A 26,552-nucleotide genomic window follows, 5' to 3' on the forward strand; every position below is an offset into this window, starting at 1 on the left:
GTGGTAAAAAAAAAAAAAAAAAAAAAAACGAATGGTCTTACAAATACCTAAAACCACCTCACTGAAGGGAGTCGAGGGAAAAGGTGCTGAGCTAAGTAACTTTGGAAATGAGTGCAGTCTATAAAAGGGAAAGGAAAGGGAAATGCACTCAAGTCCTTCCAGAAGGTCAAGTTGTTAGTCCCATGGGGTACAGATTACCAACTCCGATACTGCTGAATGTATCCTGGAATGGAAAGACTGAGTAAATCAGTGGTGGGGGGTGGGGGTGAGGTTTCTCATGGCTGGAACTCAAATTTACAGATACCGGAGGGGAGCAGACTAGAATGGTCGTGTGGCAATGGATTCGAGTTGGAGACATCAGGATGAACTCATGTGTAGTTTAATATATAGATGGTTATATAAACAAGTATTTATAGATATGTGTATGCACACAGGGTAGTTTACACATACACAATTTTGATTCTGTCAGCTGACAGGGCCTTAGAAAAACAATGCCCCAATAGCAGTGAACACACCTAGCTTGATATCTAATACCATTCTTTAGTAAAATGAACCAGGGTATCTTGGAGAAATAGCTGATTCTCAGACTGGACAGAAAATCAGACCACTTGGACTGGCTACACAGAATGACCTCCTTCCAAAGAGTACACTATAGAAAAAGGAGAAGTAAGAGAGTAACTTTACAGTGAAAAACACCTATCAAACACTACCTCCACCAAGTCATTAAAGTCAACATCATCATAAATCCCGTTAACAGTAGGGACCCTTGACATGATGTAATGTAACTGGCCGTTCACCTCTGTGGTCTTCCTACCCAAAACCCATGACCCCAATCTGAACATGAGGAAAACATTATATTCCAACAGAGGAACATCTTAAAAAAGATCTCACCCACACTCCCCAAAACCGTCAAGGTCATTAAAAACAAGGAAAGCCTGGGAAACTATCACAGCAAAGGAAGCATAAGGAGACCTGACAACTAAATATGATATGGAATTCTGGAACAGAAAAATGACATAGGTAAAAACTTAGGAAGTCTGAATAAACTGTGAAAATTAGTTGAAAATAATGTATTGATAGTAAGTCATTAATTATAACACATGTACCACACTAATATAAGACATTAGTAATCTGGGAAACTGCACATGTAGTACACAGGATCTCACTGTACCATGCACTCAATATTTTTGTAAACCTAAAACTGCTCTAAAAAAATAAAGTCTATTTACAGAAAAAGACAAACTACAGATTGGAAAAAAAAATACAAGACAAATATATGACAATGACTGTATCCAGGTCATATAAAGAATGTCCAAAACTCAGTAAGAAAACAATCTAATTTAAAAATAGACAACAGACCAAAACAAACACTTCGCCGAAGACACACAGATGGCAGGGAGCACCTGAAAAGATGCTCAGTGTCGTTAGTCCTTGTTAAAGCCACAAGGGGATACCACGACACACGCACCTGTTAGAACAGCTGAAATGAAGAAGACTGACTACACTAAGTGCTGACAGGGAAGTGGAGGTGGAACTCCCACAGACTGTGGAATGGAACGTACAATGGTAAAATCACTTTGGAAAAGTATGGCATCTTCTTGAACAGATTACATAAACCTACCATATCATCCAGCCATTTTGCTCCTCACTATTATTCGTAGGAAAGCGTATGTCCATATAAAGACAGACACAAGTGTGCAGCATTCAGTGTACTGTATGAGCCAAAAATTTAAAAAACCCAAATATCTATTAATAGGTGGATAAACAAACCATGATAGAATTCTACAACAGAAAACTTCTCAACAATGCCAGGGATTGAACTATTGTTATGTGTAACAACAGGAATTCAAAATAATGCTGAAAGGAGTCAAATTACAAAAAAGAAAAAGAGATCCCATTTAATAACTCTTAAAAATGTGGACAAGTCATTATGTTTTGTGGCAGGAAGCAGATCTGGGGCCGAGGGGGTGGGCACAGGAGTGGAGATTACAAAGGAATAAAAAGACACTGTCAGGGTGACTGATATGCTCCCCACCTTGATTGAGGTATTGCTTTCCTGGGTTTACATATGGGTATATCAAAATTTATCAGATTGTAAACTTTAAATATGTACAGTTTATAGTACATCAGTCAGATTTCAATAAAGTGTTTAAATATGCTAATACAGTGAGAGGGGACTAAGAAAGAACAAGACTTTTTCCTTCTCAGAAGAAGTACTGTGTGGAGGGCTGAAATTCAGAACGGCCCCACGTCGGCATTACTCAGTGCTGTTACTGGTCCATAATGACATAAGGAACTTGCACAAGAAGAAAAATCAACTACCCCCCTAAGCACACTATTTAGTTCAGCCAGTATTTTTTTCCATAACCATAATTGCTCAGTGAAGAAAGCCGCATATTGATGAATATCCAGCACCAGCTCCTCATCTGTTTGACCTATAATGAAGTCCCTGGGCTGGCATCAGTCTACAGGCACATTTTGAGAGCACCATCTAGATCACACTTGGATATATTTTAACCTCTCTAAGCCCGTCCTCCTCTGTATGAGAATAGTAATAGCTGCTCTAGACACTTCATATAATGGTCTGATGCTCTAATAAGCTACAAAGTTTGCAAACAGCAGGTACCAATTAATTACATATCATTGAGTTAGGTAGACAGTTATTTGAAATAAAGCAATATAATAAAAGTGTACTTTTTATTTGTTCAGAATGCTTATCTCTAAACTTGACTGAAATTAAAAATGATGTTTGCCAATAAACATCCAAAACTTAAATTCAACATTAAGAGTTTATAACAAAAATTGAAATATATATATAATCTTAACTGACATTTTAATAGTAATATATACATTATACAATGACATATACTCTTTCTATAAGCTCATATTCTCCCAATCAGAAATAAAAAGTAGCAGTGTTATTACACTTTTCCTATGGTTTAGTATAAGATTTGTTTCTAGAATTCATAAACTCAAAATTGTTCACAGACTTATTCTTTCTTATTCATGTCTGAAGAGCTTTTCTCTAAGAATTTTTACATTTTATAATCTTTCCTTTGAAATACCAGTAAGATATGGAATCTCCTGAGTTACACATGCAGCTTATATATACCTTAAAAGTTATTTTTTTAGGTATCACAAATTAGTTATTTATATCCATAATACATATCCTTGATATTCACATACTTCTTTAAGCAAGATTCAAGTTTATTTGTGTTTTGTATATTTATATTACTTTAGAGCCTATTTTTAGTTTTCAGTAAAACTTTATACCTATAAAGATCTCTCAAATATTTAGTAAGCAAAGCATAAGAGTCATTATGAAAATATAAACTGCTATTATAGTTTTTTATCTTTCATTTTTTATGCATTTCCTGTCAACCATGTAATTTCCTGTTCTTCAGGAAAGTTGATAAATTTTAATCTTTGTAATCTCAATATGGCTGCTCTCTCAGCCTGGCGTATAGTATATTGCAGGTTTTCTGAACACACAGTATTCACTCTGATATCAGTTGTAGCAGTGTAATCTGATAATGTTGGTATTCACCATTTCCAGTTATTTCAACTGCAGGATGACCTTAAAAACAAAGGGGGAAGGGGAGAATCAGTTCATACCAGAATGATGTCAGTGTCTGCTGAATGAAATGCTTTGCAATCTCTAAAGTGCCTGGAGAGCTAATAACAAGTGTACCACTCCGTGACTTATGGCGCATGCCTGCAAGGATCCATGGTTCAGAACCATTTCACGTTTATACCAGGCTCCATCACACGTCCCACCAGACACTGAGCCCCACCCAGAGGCACGCCAGCACCAGTTTGGTGACTAGGCATGTGGACCAGGCATCAAGGCGCCAACACAGCTAAGCAACTGCACAGTATGGAGGGAAGCTAAAGTAGAGTGGGGTTTAAAAGAGTCAGAGCCAAGAAGACTGGTTAGCAAGAGACTGGTGAGAAAAACTAATCACTGAGACCTGATCACTAGAGAGAATGCTGAGCAACAATGAATGGAGCATACATAACAGAGATAACTGTTCTTGCTTCTTCCTCACAGCAGCGGTTCCTACTGTTTAAGTATTATTTTTCTTATTAATGAAACACTAGTAAGGGTTACTGTTATTTAGCCATTCCTTTGTACATGTAAAGATTTCTAGTCCTTCATTAATTCTGTCTTATCTCAACCTGATTTTGTCATAACTTCAAGGTATATTTTGTCTCTTGTAGTTAAAGCAATTTTCTATTATTTGTGTAGTTAAATAAGACACTCTTTTCTTCAAGACTATTCTATTTTTTAATCAGAAAAATACTTTATAATTAACTAAAATCATAGCCTCAAGGTGAAAAATTAATTTTTATCATTAATGTGCACTGGAGCAAAACAAATCTAGCTGTTAGAACAGCACTATTATTCTTTCAAAAATTAACACTTGATAAATTATACTCAAAACAAGTAATTAAAATTACAAGTTATAATTAATTTAATGTCTCAATCTAAAGAAGTAGAACATAACAAAGTATTTTCTGTGCTTGACATAAAATATCAGGAAGGAAAGAAATTAAAAGTAAACTATGACTTTTTCTTACATGGCTCTAATGGTATCAATCAAAACTTAAACATTTTAAACCACATAAAAAATTAAAACAAATACCTTATTAGCTGCTTCCAAGGAATTTATTAGATTTTGCAGCTCTTCTTTACTCATTTCAATAGAATAGGGTTTGACTTCACCATTTTCTTTTACGTCAAGATGAAGGTTTAAAAGTGGCATCTGTAATGTAGCAATCTTGTCACTGGAAAGTGCAAGCTATTTAAAATGAGAAAAATAGTAATTAATAAATGTTAAACAGGACTCTATTAGATATGCATCAGAGCTTATGAATAATACATTTAAAAAATACTCCTGTTTGCTGTCAAGTACAGGGAAAGGTAGAAGAAATAAAAAACTTAAACCCATGCCAAACCAGTATACCTCCGAAGAAGAGAAAGAGTGAATAAAAGAGAAAACGTAGGCTAGGAAAGACAGACAAGCAGTCAACAGAAGCCCACAGCTAAAGCAGCTTTATGGCTGGGAAGTACATACATATACATCCAATGGGTCTCAGATATGTATGAACCCCACTAACCAGACTCTCCTTTAGAAATGTTTTTAAATGCTATTTTCAAACACACACTGTAAATGTTTCCCTGGAGGTAGAATCATATTTACCGACCTTGGGAAGACTAAGAAGTCTAGAAAGTTCTAGCCAAAAATACATGTTAAATACATACATATGGCTTCACTGTTTATAACACCTTATGATTTACAGCCTCAATTAATTAAACTTATCATTATAAAGTTATTATACACTGTTTGAATATTTACAGTATACTGATTGTCCAGTTAATACAAAAGATATAATTTTAATTAACTGTGATATCTTTATGGGACACTGTATTATCAAAATAACAGAAACTTTAGGTGTATAATATAAAAAATAAATATTTCTTTCTATTCAAAAACTGAAATAAAAAGTCATAAATAGATTCTTACCTTTAACTGCCAATCAAAATCCTGTAGCTGTGCAGAGGAAATATCAACTATTTCTCCTAACAAAGCCTGTTTAATTTCACCTTTTCTACTTTTTAAGCATTTCATCACAGCTTCTTGATGAAATGAGTTCAACTCATTCAATTGCTGAGATATCTATAGAAATAAAAATAAATGGTTATAAAGTTAAGTGAAAGGGCTTTTCTGTTTAAAATATAAACACATAGCTCTACTCTCCTTTCACATACTGCTTAAAATGGTAGTAAATTAGGGAAAAAAAGAAATACTTCTGTCACTATGAAAAGAATAAGATGAGAATGCATAACCAGCAAACTACAGGTTTAAACAAATTTTTTGCCAAAAAAAAAAAGTAAAATAAGCCCTGGCTGGCATAGTTGTGGATTGAGTGCGGGCTGCGGACCAAAGTGTCGCAGGTTCGATTCCTCGTCAGAGTACATGCCTGGATTGCAGGCCATGACTCCCAGTAACCGCACATTGATGTTTCTCTCTCTCTATCTCCCTCCCTTTCCTCTCCAAAAATAAATAAATAAAATCTTAAAAAAAAAAAGTAAAAAAAAAGGGCTGACTGGTGAAAAAAAGTATGAAAATGAACACTTCTGGGGGCCACTAAAACAAAGCTGGAACAGCTATATTAGTATCTCAAACAATGCAGCCTTTAAGGCAAGAATATTACAAATGCAATTCAATGGAAGGATACCCCGTGACCCTGCAATTTCACTTCAAGATTATCCTAGAAGAGCAGGCCCTCCCAGGTACCAGGAGACACATATAAAATGTAGCAGCCCTGTCCACAGTAATGAAAGAGGCCACACCCTAACTGTTCGTCAGTAGAAGGGCAGGAAAGTAAGTCCTCTAATTCGTATCATCAAATACTGTATGGAGCTAAAATATATAAACTACATCTACATTTATCAATACTTATGAATCTAAAATAATGTTACATTAGAAATTACAAATGGATACATGTTATCATTTACAAGTTACACAGTGAAATGGCTCAAATCATTGTAAACACTGCAAACATTCATACAACACAGAACCCAAAACACGCATGCCAACTTCACAAGTGGTGTGATCTCTAGGGGGAGGGCACCATACCCCGGTGGTATGTAGATGTATCTGTAATGCCTTGTTTCTAGAACACAGACACACAAAACTGAAATACATAAAGCAAAATGTTAGCAACTGTTTAACTGTGGTAATGGAAATATAAGTGTCAACTATTTAAATTCTGGTTTTCTTCTATATCAGTTAAAGTTTTCACAAGTTAAAAAATACAAACAACCAAAATCAAAACTACAAAAACCCAGACTTCCAAAATCAGACTTTCTAATTACAATAGTCAGGTTTTTCTTAGTGGATATTTACTAATGATGGCTTTTATATTATATGTGCCCTAGTGATCAACTTAATAAAAACTCTGAATACTAATTATTTATTATAACATATAGAAATTTACAGTAAAGTTACCTCTTCATCAGATAAATTTTTACCAACTACAGCTTTGAAAAATTTGGTAATATCTTCTAGAACATGCATCCATTCTGTAGAATCCCACACACTCTGATAATCCTGGTAGAGAGGATAAATTCGGCCACAAATGCCATCAACTATTTTGTGAAGAAGCTAGAGAGGGAAAAAAAGGAAGAAATGCATTATGAATAAAATTATAAAACAGATTTATCTCCCCTGTAGCAAACAAGTGTTGTTGGGACAAGCTCATGTTATCTGAAAGAGCAGCTGAAGTTGAAATGCAAATAATTTTGATTTTTTTATTATTTAAAAATTAAAACTTCACTTTTGTGAAGTTCTTTTTTAAAAAAACGTTAAAAAAGTATTTTTAAAGCCTATTATTTTGTCCATGTTCAGAAGCTAAAAAATTATATGATACACTGTCGTCCTTTCAATGTTACCAAAAGGAAGATGTAAGTATAAAAGCTTCATCTTGGAATTCCTTAAGACATCATATTTATACCAGTGACAAAGTCTGTACTGCAGATCTACAAGCGTCCTTTTCCCCCGCCTCCATCTATCACAACATTCATACTCGCTTCTTTTGGTCCACTCCAAGAAAGCCCTCATTCTCTTTCTTTTCCTTTGTTTACATTCCTTTTTCTCTATCCAACCTTAATATCAGCAATGGAAATCCTAACACTTACATAATTGAACATAGTAATGAAGACTGTAGGTTTTAGAATGAAACTGGCTAGCCTGAATCCTAGTTCTACAGCTTAACTAGTTTTGTCAAATTATGCAAAAGTTCTATGCCTCTGTTTCCCCATGTGTAAAATGAGGATAATATCAACACACTCATAATGCTGTTGTAAGGATTAAATAATACATGCAAATCACTTGGCACATTGATGGCTTATACAAGGCACTTAAACATTGCTAGCCTTTGTTATCATTCTACTTATTATTATTATTATTAATTATCACTGTTTACTACTACTGTTACTACTCCTCCGCCTCCTCAAACAATGTTCTGTGTCTTTAACATATATTAACTGAGTACCTACCATGACTGCACTATTCTAGGCAAATTATTAACATGGTACACTTTTCCAGGGGATAGTTGTCTTGTAAGAAGAGTAGTTCAGCCCAATTAACTTGGAAATGCATTTTAGCAGCAAGTCTCTCAACTACCCTGGGTCACATTCCACTTCCTTTTAAGCAATAACTCCTTCTCTTTAACACCACACATATCAGAATGGAGATGCGCAACTGATGACCCGGCTTCCAAAAGATGTCTCATGGACTATATGAATTTCTTCATTTACAAGATCAGAGAAAAGACTTAAGATGTTTTCTCTTGATCCTGGTAGAAATTAAAAAGTTAATTCCCTCTATCCCCCTTCCCCACCATTTTCCCCATTGTAAATGGAACAGAGGAAAAAGGAAGGCCAAAATTTGGAATTTATAAAAGCTACCTACGACATACCCCTCTATCACATTATGTAGGCTAAGTGCCCACGCCCACCCTTCACCCATAGTAAATGGAACAGAACTGGGACTTAAGCAAGGCTGCCTGTCATTGACACTGAAGGTCAGCCTACCAAAGCTTGGGATCCAGATGACTGCCCCAATGATAAAGCTGAGTTTATGTACATTAATTGATTCCTTCCCTCAACAAACACTGATTTAAGAACCACCCTGAGCAAGACACAATTCTCAAGAATTAGGGATATAACAGAAGTATCTACCCTGAGGGAGTTCACAATAAGAGAGAGACCACAGGCAAAAGGACCAGTTAAGGAGTGTTCAAGGAAGACTTCACAAGGCCTAAGTTGTTTAGAACACAGATGGTGTGAGTAAACATATTAACATACTAATTACAATACCCAGTGTCAGTCAACAGTCTGAACTCAGTGTGCACACAGAATCTCAAATCTCAAAACAAATGTTCAAACTCCATAATGCATACATTGCTTTCTTTCATGGGTTGGCAAACTTTCCTCAGGTCTAATACTTGGGGCATTATGGTTTTTTTTTCTTTGCTTGAAACGTCAAGGGGAAAAAAAATCTCTCAGTCAGATTTTCCTATTATAGCAACCATTGGGTTTTCTTCCCTTCACAGTTTCCAGTAAAGACACCTTTATATGTACTTACCACATTTCCGCATTTCTTACATTTTTCAAACTCACTAAAATGTTGCTGCTGCCAAAAACACTTCGAAATGCAAGTGCCTTTGGTAGTGAGACTACACGCAGCAGCCTGGTTCCTATTCACTTGTCTAGCTTTCTCCCTCCTCTGCTTCTCACAATGAATTGCAGCCTCTGGGAATGACAGCAGGTTTTCAAGGGTGGGGGTTGGGGGTGGCTTTCTCCTTCTGGCCTCTGTAGCTGCCAACTCCTCTGTCTGAAACATTCTCTTTCCTCTAGCCTGCCTGATTCTTAATCATCCCTTAGAATTAATCCTAGAAACAAATCTAGGTGTTCCTGCTCTGAAAAACCTTCCCTTGCCCCTTCAAATCTGTGCTGCTACCCCTCCCACAAACTCATTACTGGATAACTCTTGGTTCCCTCACTAGGCAGGGAGCTCCACGGGCTGTGTCTCATTCACCGTTTTACCTTATCCCACCAGGGCACTCGGCACACGGTGGACGCCAACGAAAAGCTGCCTGAACAAATGAATGGGGCTTTTTGCAGATCCTCAACAAGCCAGGTTCTTCTTAGACTGGCGATGCCAAGTGAATATAACACCTCTAGCGGGAAAGGCCACCTTGGAACACGCTGCCAAGTTAAGGCGCCCAGTTACTGGAAGCACTTCCCATTATTTTTTTCCTGTCTCCCTCAAGGGGACGATACGCCTCCGTAGGCCACCACTGCATCCCAGCACCCAGCACTGTGCCTAGAGCATAGGTCGCGTTCGGGAGCTAAGTGCTGAATGAATGAATGAGAGGTAGGCGAGAAGCTGCAAACTACCGGCTCCAGTACCTAAACCTGCAGAGACAACGCGGAGGCTCCGCCCCCCCCCCGCCCCCCCAGCCCTGGGTCACTTGGTCCGGAGCCAGGCGAAGGAGCGGACTGCCCCCGCTACCCCAACCAGGGTGCGGCGCGGCCCGGCGGAGTCTGCGCTCAAAGCCCCTTAAGGGGCAACTCCACGCCGGGGCACGGAGGTGGCGCCCCAAAGCTCAGCCTCCACAGCCCTCCGGGAAAAGCAGGGGGCCGATCCCCACCCCTCCCCGAAGTCACGCCCCTTACCCGCCCTTTCCTGGGCTGCGAGGTGGGCCCCGCGAAGGCGTGTGTTTGCACCGGCCTGACCCGCAGGCCCGGCGATTCCGGAAACCCGACCCCGCGCTGCCGCCCCCTGCGCCCTCCTCACCCGTGGGGCCTGCTCGGCTGGAAGCTTCTGCAGCCGCCGCAGAGGGGTCCCCTCTTCCGGCTCCATCCCGGAGCGAATTTGGGACCTGGGTCCAGAGGCCCGGTGGGGGTCGCTCCTCCCCCACGTGACTCGGAGGGGCGGAGACGATGGAGCTCTTCTGCGCATGCGCAGAAATACAGCCAATCATTTTCTTATAAGAATATTTTTCTGCCTGGTGCGGCAGTTCTTAAACACCGTTGTATCATTACTTTGGAGGCAAATCTGCGAATTTCTCAAAGCAGTTTCAACTTTGTTCAGAGTTCTGCTGAACTTTTTCCGCACTCTTTGGAAAGCCATCTAATAAGGGTAACCATATTTGGGGTGTACCGAGGGCCACTGTCGCGGAGATGTGACATATATCTTTTACTAAAGTTTCCTGATTTGGAAGGGGAATTAAAGGTTTATTGTGAGAAAGATTCTTGGTATAGATTATTTTAAGAAGGTACCATTTTCATCTCCATTTCCAAGTAACAGATAAAAGAGAAGTCATTTAGGTTTGTCATATTTAGCAAGTAAAATTTCTGGGTGCCCAGTTAGATAAGAAATTTCTGATAAACAAGGGATAACATTTTGTTATAAGTGTGCCGTAATGATTCCATGGGGCGTACTTGTTATTCAAAAAAAGTACTGGTTGTTTATCTGAAACGCAAATCTAGCTGGGTGTCCTGTTTTCTGTCAATCCTAAAAGTCACTTTCCCTAGCTAAGAGGCACATCCTGAAGTTAAAATCCCTCAGACTCTAGAGCCACACTCAAGGCTGGACTAACCCTAAAACCCAAACAGCTTTCCTGTCATTTCTCTCGAGATTACAGTTATTCCCTTAAGTGGTGCTGGAGAATTCAGCAGTGGGAAGATAGTCCCTGCCACCCAGAAGTGCACAATAAGGAGACAGAAACAGAATCTACGATCTACGATCTAATAGCAATTTAATTTTTAAAACGTGGTGCAAAGTGATGAAACATACCACAGAGGAGAAATTAGTTATTTTAGTCTGTTGTCTACACAGAGAAAAATTACTCATTAGTGGCATCCCTTAAGATACAGCTTAAACACCCTTTCTCTACTCTCTGCCCCACCTCATAGAGGTGAAAGCAATCTCTCCCTCCTCTGAATTTTTATGACTGTCACTCAAAATATGTATCACTTTCTAGTTCTTAATATAGGCATACATGTACAACACATGTTGTTCTACTGAAACATACTTGTCTTAAGACACTTTGACTTTGTGCATGGGAAGTCCCCAAGTAATACTAAATAAATAAAGAGGAATCTGAAAAACCACCTAATCTATGTCTATTAATAAGTCTACCAAAGGCAGGGCCTGTTTTCTAAGACAAAATTAATTTTATATATTCTAATAGTCAATAAAAATATCAAGTATCAACTATATGTCAAATAATTTATATATTTTGTCTTACTAATCCTCACTATAGCCTTGTATGTTGAGTACTAACCATAAAGATGGGGAAATCAGCTTGGTGAAGTAATATCAACCTTGTCCAAGGTCACAGAGGTAGTAGTTGCAAAGTCACTGGCCTGAGTCTGGAAGTCGTGGTCTCTGCCTGGGTGTTTCACTGGCCCAGAAGAAAGGCATTGTAAGGTGACATGACTTACCTAATGCTATACCACAAGTTACTAAATAAAGCAAATAGGCACAGCAAGCAGGGCACAAGCAGGACAAAGAATTATGTCCTGATTTCTCTTTCAAACAACACTAGATACCAAGAAAAAAAATTTCCCCCTTGGAATTGGTTGCAATTAAACTTAACTTTTAACAAATATAGATGAAATTGTTCACAAGTTGAGAGAAAAGAGCTTGACATTTGACTTTTGATTAGTAAGGGGGTATTCTTATGTGTGTAATCCAAGAAGCTTTCAAATATATTTCTGTCACTTCTTGGCCTAATTATGCTAGCATTCTAGTCCCCACCTTCCAAATATTACTTATACTGATGGTTATAAACATGAAGGTAATCATCTTAAGTTCAAATCCCAACTCAGCAAATGACAATCTATGTAATGTTTTAGATGAGCTGTTTCACCTCTCTGTGTCTCTGGTTCCTCATCTGTAGTTGGTTATAATGGTAGCACAGAATTTACAGAGTCATTGTGAGTTCATACATGTAAAGTTTTTAAAATGAGTCTAATCGGGCACATAGAAAACATTATTAAGTGCCCTTCTAAGTGGCCTTCTTTCCTATTTTCTGGCCAAAAGTTAGTGGGCTCCAGAAAGCAGGGTTCTGGACAGTCTCAGCCTTGAGAGTGAGCAGCCTCTGAAACCTCTCTAGGCTGTATAGGCAATGTAGGTCAGGGATCACAGTTGGAGAGACATAGTAAGATTTTGAAAAACCTCACTGGGTATATTTGCTGAGTGGAAACGGGAATGCGAGCTGACCTTTTGCGGAATTGTTAATACGGTGTTTCTTTCTCAGGTTATTTGATTAGGTTTTGTTTTGTTTTGTTTTGTTTTGTTTTGTTTTGTTTTGTTTTGTTTTGTGGTGGAAGGAGGAAGGAAGGAGGAGTTCTGTGCACCATGCCCCGGGAAAGTCAGTCGCTCATTCTTTAACAACTATTGGTTAAACATCTACCACCCATTAGGCTTTAGGACTGCAAGCAGAGAACATTAACTTCCTGTCTAGTTGTGTCTGGCAGGGAGTGGTCCTCAGATAATGAACAAATAAACAATTAAGATAATGTTAGCTATTGAGAAGTATCTTGAAGAAATGAAACAGGGTAATGTAAGAGGAACGGATAGTAGAAAGGTACTTTAGGTTGGTCGAGGGGTACAAAGGCATACAAAATGAGAAGGAGACATTAAGGCAAACATCTGGGGAAAGAAGAGTTGCTAGTAGAGTATAGAGGGGCTGAAGCAGGAGAAAACCGGCCTTATCCAAGACAACAGCCAAATGGCCTGTGTGGTCGAACCGTAGCGAGCAAAGCACGAGACACAGGGATGAGTACTGGTAATATCAGGGGGCCGTTTGTCAAGTTTATGATTGTCCAACCACCGTGCTGTGCACCTGAAACCAATACAAAATAGTATGGAATGTAACTGTAATTGAAACAAGTTTTTAAAGATTAAAAAATAAAAAGATGATGTCAGAGACTTAGGCAAACGTTTTGAACTAGTTTTCATTTTTAACTGGTTATACTAAGGAAAACAGATTTTCTTTGGAAAACCAGATCTTGGGGGCAAGAGTAAAAGTAGGAGAACCACTCTGGAGGATATTCCAGACTAATCCTAACTAATATAGGCATTAAACTTCATATGACCTTATTGGCATCCACAAACTATAGAATTCTAGGGGCTCAGATGACAGCTAGTGGCAGTGGGGACCACATACAAATGGAAAGACTCAAAACGTATTTTGAAGCTAAGATCTACAGAATCATGTTAGGTTGAATGCTTTTGTAAGAGACAGAGATGGAGATGTAAAGTTCAGACTATAAGAGAAGACAAAGCATGTGTTCCCTGATTTAGCACGTGATTTTAGGCCCCGACTGAGGGGTTGAGCCATAAACTATAGCTGCCACATTGGTGAAAACTTTTGAGGAACTGTGTGGTAGAGTGTTTAAGAGCACAGAAGGACCTGGGTTCTAATTCTACTTCTGCCATTTACCAACCTCATAACCTTGGCTAAATTCTTTGTATCTCAGTTTTTACTACTAAAGATGGGGATGAAACTACCACCCACCTAATAAAGTTGTGACATTCAAATGGAATAATGCATACAATGTGTTTAACATAGCACCTAGAATGTAATTTGCCCATAGTAAAAGTTTACTGTTGTTCTTAGCTACTAGCAGCAGTAGTGTGGAGTCCTGGGAACAAAGTAAGTAAAATACATTCACATGTATATAACCTATGCTAATGGGTCTGGTGAGGTGTCTTGATAAGGAAAACTAGAGAGAAATGGAGCTGATTCATCCCTGTGAACTCCCATAATCTTGAGCAGGGGAGAGCTGGGTTGTGCCAATCACTCAGGCATAAGATGGGACCTACCACAATCTGGGCATCCTGGCACAGACTGCCACTTGTACTCCAATATCTCTTCTCTCTGTTACAGGTTGAATTCTGTCCCTCCCAGAATTCATGTGAAAGTCCTAAACCCCAGTACCTCAAAACCTGACCTTGTTTGGAGACAGGGTCTTTATAGAGGTGACCAAGTTAATGTGAGGGTATTGGAATGGGCCCCAATGTAGTATGACTGGTGCCTCATTAAAAAGGGGATATTTGGCCCTGGCTGGCATAGCTCAGTGGATTGAGCTCGGGCTGCAAACCAAAGTGTCGCAGGTTCAATTCCCAGTCAGGGTACATGCCTGGGTTGCAGGCCATGACCCCCAGCAACTGCACATTGATGTTTCTCTCTCTCTCTGTATCTCCCTCCCTTCCCTCTCTAAAAATAAATAAATAAAATCTTTAAAAAACTACTAAAAAAAGGGGGAAATTTGGACACACAGATGCACACCGAAGGAAAGTGACGTAGGAGACGTAGAGAGATGGGTTCTGTCTCTAAGCTAAGGAGAGAAGCCTGGAACAGATCCTTCTCTCACAGCCATCAGAAGGAACAAGTCCTGCTAACGCCTTGATTTTTGCTTTAAAACTAGTCAAATCTCACCTGAACTCATCCTCTTCTTCCACCATCTCGTTAAATGCAACCAGTAACAACCAATGTACACTGATGACAATGCGTTTTCCAGTCCCGTTGCCTAGAACTACAGCCGCAGCATGGATTCTGCCTTTGAAATTGTTGAAAGCACTTCATAACATGAAAGCCAGCTTTCAGGCTGCTACCGACCACATGACCACCTAGTTTAGGTTCCAGTGCAACAGCCTTTCACTCATACCAACTGCTCCATTGGTCAGAGTAGGTTAACTAATTTAATGATACATCTAAAATATGCTCCCTTCAAATTATGATAAACTAATCCTCTTTTTTCATTCCAGGGGCATTTTTTTATTGTTGTTCAAGTACAGTTTTCTGCCTTTCTCACCACCCCAACCCTCCCATTTCCACGCCCCCCCCCACCCTGTTATTGTCCATGTGTCCTTTATCCAGGGATGTTTTGGGATAACAAAAGAGCAAAGTATCCTTCTCAACTGTGAAGGAAAAACTTCGTTCCTTTGACTGCTTTTTACCAGATTCCATATATCCTTATCATTGCTTCATATGGACTCCTGACCATAATTTAGGAAACGGTTCTGTTCCATGGGGTTACTCTGGGAATTTTTATTCTGCATCATTGTAGGTTGAGTCTCAGTAGTAAATTTTAAATGATAACTTTCCTTTGTCCCTAAATTCTGGGCTCTCTACTTTCAAACCATGAACTGACAATATTAGCTTCACTGATTATAATTTCTGACAAATGTTTGAGGAATCAAGAAAAGCTACTAATTCATGATTCAGAGTTTATGGCATCCTTTAATAAAGGAAATTGTCTGTGGCCTCCCACACATATTCTACCAGTTCAAACCTGCTTTTCGAGTTATCTTAGAACTTAAAGTTGACTAATTTGTTCACCTTAATTAAATGTCACAATATAGATGTGCTTAGTGATTTGCATTAGAATCTATATAAAATTGTTCTTGTTCCTAAATTGTTGAGAGAAAAGGGCCTTCAAGTGTAAATGAGTTTAATTATCTTATAAACATACAGGAAATATTTAAATGTTAGATTGACTTTGGTTCTATTTCACTGAAAGAAGTTATGAATAGCTAATTTGTAAAGATTTGGGAGGTATTAGGTTTGCTCTTGTCTGTATAAACGCCGATAAATTTGGCTATCTAGAAAAACGGTTTTTTGGGAAGTCAGTAGGACAAATCTCTTGTTTCATTCTGGTAAACAAATTTAAGAAACTGAAGGCCTGTGTCTTTCTTTCTGAGATTTATGCAGAGTTAAGAAATGTTTTTCTTCTCTTAACACTTCTCTATTCCATTTGAGTTTTCCATTAGAGAGATCTTTGAAATAAACAGACATTTTGATTTTCAAAGGACAGTATAGATCACACATAAGAGTTATTTCAGTGTACCGCTAGAGAATACAGTATCTTAAAAAACTCTGAAATTGTGCTGTTAAAGTGAAATACTTGAATGAACTGCAATTTTGGAGCTTAGACATAATGCGTTGTAATCTACACAATATCCTCAGGGGTTGGCAGTCTTTTCTAATGGCGCGTCAAGTGCGCAGTTAGTCTTCCTGATGAAGGTTCTGTGCCTGTGAGACCTCCCTTTTCTCAGCTGCCACCTCTTTTAATCACTGCACCGACAGGCTCCACATCTGTGAGATGTTAGGATTTCTGCCGGTGGTCCTTAATCAAGAAGATAGCACATTATAATCACCCCAGGAAATTTTTTGAGTGATAATGTTGTTTCACTTTAAATATGCTACCCTTTTGTTGTGTTTTTTAAATAGCTTTGTAATTTGCATACCATAGAATCCTACCATTTAAAGTATGTACTTCATTGGGGTTTTGTAAATGCACACAGTTGTGCAATTGTCCCCACAGTATTAGTTAAAACACAAAAAATAGCTGCAGCATATATATGTGCATCTTTTAAAAGGTCTGGGAAGTTACACAACTTGTGTCTACAGCTTCTGGAAATGGGGCAGGGAGTAGTGTTGAATAGGACATCAGTGATATCCATAATATTTCATTAAAGAAACAAGAGATTGGAGGCACAGACTCCAAAATGGTAACTGTCATTAATTCCACATGGTAGAATAATGTAAATTTGCTTTATGTTCTAGATCTTTTAAATGTCCAATAACAAAACAAAAATAAAAAAACAGGTCACATGATAGGCCCATGCTAGGAGTTCAGGGTGATCAGACTCATTCCAGTAAAGGAATTAGCAGGCTTTGAAAGATGGGTTGAATATTCATAGGCATAAAGAATGAGCATAGCAATTTAGTCATAAGGAATCACACAAATCAGAAAGGTAAATAATAAACCTAATGTCAGAATATATCCCCAAATGAGCAAATTTTTAAATCAAAATTTGATACCATGCAAAAAGAAATTTCTATATATAGTATTATGGGGAATATTCAGATCCAGAGCAAAGCAGGGAGATTTTTCTAAGATAGCTCTTCTGTTTCCATTTTTGCTAAGTTATACAGCAGAGCAAGATGAAACAAGAACTCAGATAATTATAGTGTTCTAAACCAAATTAACCTCAGAAGGCATCTAATCTCACTTCCTCTTGCAGAAGAGGAAACAAGCCACCAGAGGTCAAGTCCAGTGAAGACTCTGACTATAGCATCAAACTCATTAAGAACACAATTCAGTGAGTCTAATCATGCCTGCCTCTCTTCTATAGTAAAATAGAGTTATCCACTTGACATGCTGGAATGTAAGGAGTACAGAAATAATACTGTATGCTCTAAGTAAGTTTTTAAAATCCACAGGTAAAACACAGACATTTTCATAAATTCATTTTTGTTCAATCCATTTTTTCTAATATATTTATATGCAAAGAAAGATTATTTTTAAACATCAAAGAAATTTTAGCATAGATTAAATTAGGCAAATTTAGAACATATAAGAGGATAGCATAAGCCCTCTTAGGATCTGTCAGAGCTGATTTAACGGAATGCATACATACACATAATATTTTTAAGATTTCTTATAAAAGCCCTGTGTCAAAGACAGCAAATGAATCTTACGCAAACAGTAATAACCTATGGAGGGGCCAGGTGAAGGACCACTAGCAGGCCTGTGTGGCCCACCGCACATCATTAATGCCGGCTTTCAGGAAAAGACACATGACAAAATTTAACATTATAAAGGGATTCATTACCAGGCTCCTTTAATAATGAACTTCTCTAGTCTTGGGGAATAAAATCTGATTTACGGAACATCGACAAGCACATCAATTTTAAGAAACATTATTTTGGTAAACAGGAACATAAATATTTGTCTTGGTCTACACTAACTGTGTGTTCAGTAAATGTGTCTCTCCTAGATGACAGATGGTCCAAATTAGCCTGAACATTAAACATTATGTCCTGGGTAGACTTAAGCAATAACAGTTTTCAGAGGAATAATCAATGCCAGTTTGTGGCAACAGGAGTGATTTTAGGCCAGCAAGGGAGTCAGTCCCTTGGGGGGTCTAGCCAGCCCTCTTTTTCTGCCTATCTGATCAGCAAAGGCAATTGTTAGGATATTTTCTAGATTCTTCCCTTCAGGTTTAAATGAACACTTCAGCCAATGCCCTGAATTTCCAATTGGGAGCTTATTGATTGGGGCTGATGATGTGGGCCAAGACAAAGCACAGCACGTGAAAGCAGGAAAGACCTGCCTATCCTTGCCCTTGCGTTCCGGTTGAGCTTGTTCACAGGTCCGACTCCCTTGCATTCCAAAGGCCCTTGTTTGGCATACTTTTTTCAAAACTCTACGTATTGTTTGTTCACAGGGGCTTTCACAACTGTCTTGGCTAACCTTGGGAGCTCGTATTCCAAATTATAATCTCAGCTTCCAAGAGAAAGGAAGATACTGATTTTATCTTAATTTTTAATGTATATTAACAGTTTAAAAGCACCCGTGTACCCACTTGTGATAGCTAATTTTATGTATCAACGTAGTAGGACACATTACCCAGATGTTTGGTCAAACATTATTCTGGATATTTCTGTGAAGGTAATTCTTTAAGTGAGGTGAACTTTAAGTCAGATGACTTTGAGTAGAGCAGATCAGCATCCATAATGTAGCTGGGCTTCATCCAATCAGTTGACGGCCTTCATAAAAAAAGACTGACCTTCAACAGGGAGAATTCTGGCAGCAAACTGCCTTTGAACTCAAACTACATCATCATGTCTCTCCTGGTCTCCAGCCTGTTCACCCACTCAGCCGATTTTGGATTTACCAGTCTTCACAATTGTGCCAGCCAATTCCCTGAAGTCACTCAATCTTTCTCTCTTTCTCTCTGTGTATATTTATATATGTGGTGTTGGTTCTGTTTCTCTGTAAAATCCTAATACATCAACATTGACTTTAAGAAGTAATAGAACATCCTCAGCATGTTTGATGGCTACTGTGTGCCACTGCTTGATGATACTGACTTTCTATTGTGATTTTTCCTGATAATGGAGATGCTTGATCTGCAAAATCACTCAAGGACGAGATTTGGCACTTCACCCAGTAGATGGCAGGAATGTCACCACATTTGGCATGGAAACTTGCATTAGGCTTCATGAAGCACCTACATTAATGGAGTAATGTTACTTCCTATCACTGTTCAAGTCATGCATCATCTGCCAGAGCAAAAACGCAGCAGTTGGAATTGTGCTGGTCAGCCTGCCCAGCTAGAGCTCTTCTGTGGAGTCCGGCCCCCTGACTGACCCCATTACTGCAGAGCAATAGCATTCCTGTAGGCCACACACCTAAATTATTGGGTGGAGCTTTGTTCTTTCTCATTTTTAGCAGAAGGAAAAGGCTTTGGCCTTGCAAAGACTCCGGCGCACATCCCTTCCTTTCCACGCTGCCACCAGTTTCAGGCCGTCTTTCCACCTTCCACACTCTGCAGGGTCTATGCTACCCATTGCTTTTGGATTAGTACCACTCTCCTTCTCCCTGAAAAACCTTCCCAGCGGAGTCCCGATTCTGTTTCTCTCCTTTCCTACCCACTTCACACCGGTCACAGAAAAACTAACACAGTCTCAAACATGCCATACATGCCAATGTACTTGTGCTTTTCTTCTTATCTGTTTTGTGTTTTGCCAGAGGCCTTTCCTTTGTTTTTCCATCAGGACATTCCTTCTCACACCATAAGGCCCACTCAAATGACAAATCTTATATAACACTCTTCCCCGTTTCCCCCTCCCATGAGAAGAATTAATTCCCTATCTTTTACACACCTATCATACCGGATTCATACCTCCAAAGTAAAAATTTATTCTATTAGCACTTTACAAACTGTCATTAAGTTCCTGTTATAACATATTAAGGGAGAAGATCAAATACGATTCTAAATGAAAGTCATACTATTCACTTAGAACTATCCAACTCCTACAAAGATGAAGGTTTTTTACTGGGTCAATCAAGTCAACCTAGAATTTTTTTTTTAAATGATTAAGTCTCAAGCAGTTCCTGTGTCTCCCATGTTGATCAGCTGCTGGAACACTGCCACACTAGTTTGCCAGATGTACCCAGGCATGACTGACCCCCCACTGTGGACACGGCAGGGCCTGATAGAGGAATGGGAAGGAGAAATGGGAGAAACAGGTGTGAAAAAGAAGGGCACATTGCTTTGGAGGTACTGAGATGACACTGCCATCAGGCGTAGGTGCTGGCCCCACTCTGGCAGCGCATACCTGAAGCTCAGCAGAGAGCAGAAAGAAGTCTGGAAGTCCTTAGCCAAGAGCCCAAAACTAGAGCCATGATAATAAATAAGATTACCGGGGCAGTCCTTGGAAAGACCACTTACCCACAGCTAAGTTAAAGGAAAAAAGCAGATGAGCCAGACAGGATTCTTAAAAAAAATTTTTTTTATTTTAAAACAAAGTTTTTTTTTAAAGGCAGGAACAACACCAGCAACTCTCCAACGGAGGAGTTCATGGACCTGTAGAAGGGAATGGTCATTAAAATCAGTTGTGACAATGGACAATGGGAGGGAAACAATTAAATTTGGCAGTTGGAATTGTGACCTTTGATAACTTTCAGAGGAGAAAAGATGGTGAAACCAGGCTGTAGAGGCTTACATGAGTTAGCAAATGTTTAAGACAGTTTCAGTGAATTTTGGTCACATGGTAAGGAGAAAGATAAAACTAGTATTTGATCTAAAGAGACAGCAAGACCAAGAGAAAGATTCGTCTTTCTTTTTTCTCTTTTTTCCCTGTGGACTACCTTCCCTCTCTCCCCTTCTTCTTTCCTCTCTTTTTCCTGCTCCTTCATCTTCTTGGTATAGAGAAGATATACATTCATCCCTAAATTAAATATTTGTAGCCTAAGGGAATAATCCGGTAAAAAGAAATAAAGTAGTGATTTAAAGAGAGACAATAACTGATAACATAAAACCCTTGCTCAAGAGCTGGTGGCCAAAGATACAAACTTCAGAGAGAAACAGAACTCCTTTCTCTGAAGAAGGCAGAGCCACTTACAGGGAAATGGAGGAAAGGAGAGAGAGAGGAGAATGAATGGGGTTCACACATCCATCGTGATGGCCTGGATCCAGAGCAGTGTATCGCCTCATCACCCGTAGTGAGTGAAGGTGGTGGGACTTGCAGTGTTTGGTGCCTAGCACTTAATGGGTGCTCAATTAGAAGAGGGAGTGGCTGAGAATGTGATGAAGAATTACTTAAACAGAAAGATTGTAAATCAAGAATGTGGATTCCATTGAGTTGACTAAGACTTTCAGAGGAACCAATTGACTTGTTTTCATAACATTCTCCTGCAGCTCTCCTGTGATACACCTGGAAACAAAAGGGAAGAAAGCAGCTGGTGGACTGACAAAGTAGGAAAGGGGGAGAAGAACCGAGAGTTGACCATGATCATGTAGGAGGCCTTTAGATATGGAGCCAAAAACGTCAAACCATCATAGAGGTGGGAGACCTACCTAATCAGGCCAAAAGCCTCCAATATCTGTAAAGCTGTCCATGCCGGTAACATGAACATGACATAAATCCCAAACATGATATCCCTTTCACCTCCAGAGTGTTTCCTCTGTCTGAAACAGTCTTATCCTTACTCACCTTGGCTGTCTTCTCTTCATTCTTCAGATTTCAGCTTAGATATTACTTTCTCCAGGAAGTCTGTCTACCATGCCTAGGTTGCTTTCACAGTGCTGAACTTTCCTCCATTGGTTAAAAATGTCTGATTATTAGCCCTGGCTGGCGTAGCTCAGTGGATTGAGCGCAGGCTGCAAACCAAAGCATTGCAAGTTCAATTCCTAGTCAGGGCACATGCCTGGGTTGCAGGCCACGGCCCCCAGCAACTACACATTAATGTTTCTCTCTCTCTCTTTCTCCCTCCCTTCCCTCTCTAAAAAAATAAATAAATAAAATCTTTTTTAAAAAGTCTAATTATTGCTCTTCTCTCAGACTAAGCTTCGAAGAGTAGGTGCTGGGATACCCAATAGCACCCACAGAGGGAAATATTCTAAACTAGAGACAATCAGACCAGAAGTATAAAGTTTAGGCATCCTTCTGGATGGCAATCAGTCCCTAGCACCATAAAAGGAGACCTCCTCCAGAGCAGTCAGCTCCAAAGTGGAATTGAAGTGCACTGCGCCATTTGCAAAATGACACTTCTCTTGGTAGTAACAGTGAGAGCTTGAATTAGAGGAACGGGAAATCCTGTTAACTCCACAAAGCCTCATTCTTACAGAAGGTGAAGGGTTTGGCTGGACTCAGTACCTTGTTATGTCTTATTTTCTTCTACTTTTTTTCTGGCATTGAGTCAACCAATTTGGTCCTCTATTCCATTTTTGAGCATCTAAATTTTTAAAAATTTCAAGATGTTGAAATCCGCATCTTATCTCCACACATTCCTATGCTTTGAATGTGTTGTTGAACTGCCTGAGAAGAGCATCCGGGCTGGGAAGCAAAATGAGGTTTTCAGAGGGTGAATAAGAGAGCACCGGGAAGGACACGAGGCTGCAGTTGCAGGCACTGATTTCAGAGCCCCAGGCTTGGACTTCCTACCTCCAACACCGACATGATGGAAATTAAGTAATAAATGCGACTGTTTTGTGCACTTCACTTTGAACTTAAAAATCATTATTCTCTATTTTGCTATATTTGCAAAATTCTATAAGATACTTGATCAAAGGGGGAAATATTTCTTGAAACTTATATGTAACTAAGAGAGATAAATCTATTTCTCATCTAGCAAAAAAAATGTATAACTATACAATAGACTTCTAGCAGAAACACTATAAAAGGCTGACAGTGTCTTAGAAGACTTATTGTTAAAGGAATATCATGCTTTGTAACTGTCTATTCCAGGTGCTCAGTTACTGGACACTGAGGCACATAAGAAAACCTTACCATCTTGACACGCATATATTTTTCCCCTCCCTATTAGGGCCAGATGTAGGCAATGGTGGCAACAATGCATTCTGGAAATGAGCAATAACCAGAATGATTAAGCAACTTGAGTCTCTCAATTGCTCAGGCCAAAATGTTGGAATTGTCCTTGAATCCTCTTTTTCTTGTAGCTCACAAATTTATGAGCAATCCTATTAGCTCTTCCATTAATATTTATTCAGAAGCCTACCACTACCTTCAGAGTTCCCATCCCAGTGTAGGCCAAAATCACGTCTGCCCTGGGCTATTAAAGTCCCCTCTTGACTGGTCTTCCAGCATCAACCATTGCCCCAGAGGTTACTGTCAACAGTAAACCTGGTCCTGTTAAAACATTAGTCAAACTGTATCAGTCTTCTACTCAAACCCACCTGAATTTCTCCAATTTACTCGAAGTCCTCAAAGAGAACTGCAGGGCCTTCCAAGATTTTACATCTCTGGTATCACCTTGTCCTACTTCCCGCTGCCACCACATCGCTCCTCCAGTCGTGGTGCCCCAGCCATGCCGGTGCTATGCTGTCCCTCCAACATTGCAGGCGCAGCCCTGCCTCGGGGTCTTTGCCCCCAATGTTTGTACCCTCTGCTCGAAATGTTCTGTCCCAGACACCCCCGGGGGCCTGTTCTCTTCCTTCCCTGTGCTCTTTGCCTCAGTGACACTTTCCTGATAAAACCTCCAAAAGTTGAAAGTCATCTTATCTCCAACTCTGGCACTCCCTGTTCCTCTTTTTTGCTGTCTTCCCCATAGCACTTATGCCCATCTGACATATTAAATATTTTACATCCATCCAATGAGGGCAGGGTTTCATGTTTGTTTTGTTTATTCCTGTGTTCCCTGTACCTGGAATGGTGCCTGCCTCATACTGGGTGCTCCATTAATTCTGTGAAACGAGCGAGTGGCTGAATAAGCAGAGACATAGGATGCTCTGTGTGCAGAGGGGCTGAAACCAATATTCGATTCATTCGCTTTACTCCAATTGTAGCATTGACTTGTAACCAAAATGCCTAAAATTTTTCCTGCCTTCTGAGGCCATTTTATCCCTTACAATTCAAATTAAACAACTAGAACTTCCTCTTGTTTACAAGTTCCTAGACAAAGGGTAGATGGTCACTATTGCCCTCAATTTGTGCTTTCCCCAAATTTGCAGTCCCAGCTGGTCACGCTGCATCTGAGTTTGTCATCTCCTCTCAGGCACTCCTGTCTAATTCCCCAAACATAATCATAGGGCCTGGCGGCCATACAGACTTTTATTAAAGGTTGGAGGATAATAAAGCACAGAGATTTTCATCACATTTTATGTGTCGGCATTCATAGAAAAATGATAATGTTTATACACCTTAATGAGGCAAACTAAGAGATTTAAATAGGGCATGGTATAAAATTTCATTACATCTTTCCTATGTAACAGAACTGTAATAAATTTTAAAATGCAAAGTAATGAGGAAGATATTAAAAACATTGAATTTACATTAAATTTCTTTATAAAGCATTTAACATCTTTATTGAGTATCTTTTACTTGTTTAGCTGGACATTTTTGTTGAGGTATAATTCATATACCATAAAACTTATCCATTTAAAGTAAGCAGCCCTCTTAAGTGGTTCAGTAGAGTTGTGCAACCTTTATTACTATCTAATTTCAGGATATTTTCATCACCTCAAATGGAAACCTTGCACCCATTGCCCCTCCTCCCCCCATTCCCTGATAACCACTATTCTACTTCCTGCGTCTATGGATTTATCTGGTCTGGGCATTTCACCGAATTGGAAATATACAATGCATGGACTGTTGTGTTTAGTTTTTTTTTTTTTCATGAGCATGTTAATAGGAAGTTTTATGTTTGAAATGGCTACATATAATTTTGGGTAAATATAATGATTCCTTCAAATTCTTCGTAATTACCATCAATGAGAAAGGTTTTTTTACAACGTTACCAGAATTTTCAAGATTTAAAATTATATTTAAAGATCTAATAGTCCTTCCTTTAATTAGTTGAACCATATAAAATTGCTATTTTTGGATGTCCAAACTGGTTGACCATTAGTGGTTGCATATGGTTCAACCTAACATTTCACCGAGTAATGTACTGTTGAAGTTTTTTTGTAATAATCTGAGTGGATTTTGAATTCAATTCAACTTTTCATGTCAAACTCTAACTTGCAGAACATACCTGCTAAGGTGCAAGAGTCCCCACAGCTGAAAGTGGAGAGAGGTGTCCGAGTTATGTTGAAAGAGAGAACTGGGACCAGGCCTGGAGCAGCGCTCCTCGCCGGCCTCACCAAATACTCCCTCGGGCCAGTCGCTGTGTTCTTTGGGAGTCTGTACTGCGGACCCCTTCATCAGCTCCATGGTCCGTGTCCACCATAGCGCCAGTCACCCTGCAGTTCCCATGCAGCAGTGTGAAGGGCTGAGAGATTGTTATTTTGCAACATATCCATTGCTGTTTGGGAAGCTCTGATTTGTGAGGAATTCCCGCACCACAGAAAAGGAAACAGCTTAAATATGAATACTAGGCATCACTTTCCTGAAGTCTCTTGGCCATACCTACTCAAGGAATTAGCCATCGGCTTTCCTCCAACCCTGGCCCAAGTCTGTATGCCGTTTCTTTGAGGCTAGGTCCCATCTTCTCCCAACGTAGAGCTATCACCCATCTTCCCACGTCTCCAAAGCTCCCCAGACTCCTGACTTTCGTGGCTGGTAGGTAAAATATATAATATCCAGGGAAATGTTTACATCTTTGTCTCAACTACATCTAAATCCAGACAAAAGCTCTGGGGCCTACCTCTGTAAGCAAGGGACGAATGAATTATCTTTCCTGAACTATAAGGGGCCATTGATCCGTGTGAGAATTCTGCTGCAGTCCTGTTACAGGGTTTTTCATCACATTACAAACAGAATCAAGGAGGAGTTGATGGACTTATCTAGAACTCTGGGGTGAGCATGAATCTCCATCATTGTATCAGAGTTTCCCTTTCTGATATTTTGTGTAACCATTGCATTTTCAAGAGTTTTTAAAAGGCAAAAAACCAACCAGTTCTCATGTGGAAGAATGTGAATCAGATGATATAAAGGGAAGGAAATGTAATTCCTCTTTTTAAGAAATGCACATGTAGAATTAAGGCCAA

The 26,552-nt window shown here is 39.3% G+C and overlaps 1 protein-coding gene across 1 annotated transcript; it reads right to left on the bottom strand.

Moving 5' to 3' along the window:
• Positions 1-362: 362 nt before the first annotated feature.
• Positions 363-10,510, bottom strand: COMMD8 (COMM domain containing 8). Its single transcript, XM_045834607.1, has 5 exons — positions 10,371-10,510; positions 7,017-7,172; positions 5,529-5,681; positions 4,647-4,802; positions 363-3,577 (listed from the first exon to the last, which is right to left on the bottom strand). Exons 1-5 carry the CDS (start codon positions 10,434-10,436, stop codon positions 3,557-3,559), a joined length of 552 nt encoding a protein of 183 aa, XP_045690563.1. The 5' UTR covers positions 10,437-10,510; the 3' UTR covers positions 363-3,556.
• Between the last annotated feature and the right edge of the window lie 16,042 nt (positions 10,511-26,552).

Source organism: Phyllostomus hastatus, unplaced genomic scaffold, assembly GCF_019186645.2.
Source record: "Phyllostomus hastatus isolate PE091 unplaced genomic scaffold, TTU_PhHast_1.1 phas_contig_196, whole genome shotgun sequence".
NCBI classification, from domain to species: domain Eukaryota; kingdom Metazoa; phylum Chordata; class Mammalia; order Chiroptera; family Phyllostomidae; genus Phyllostomus; species Phyllostomus hastatus.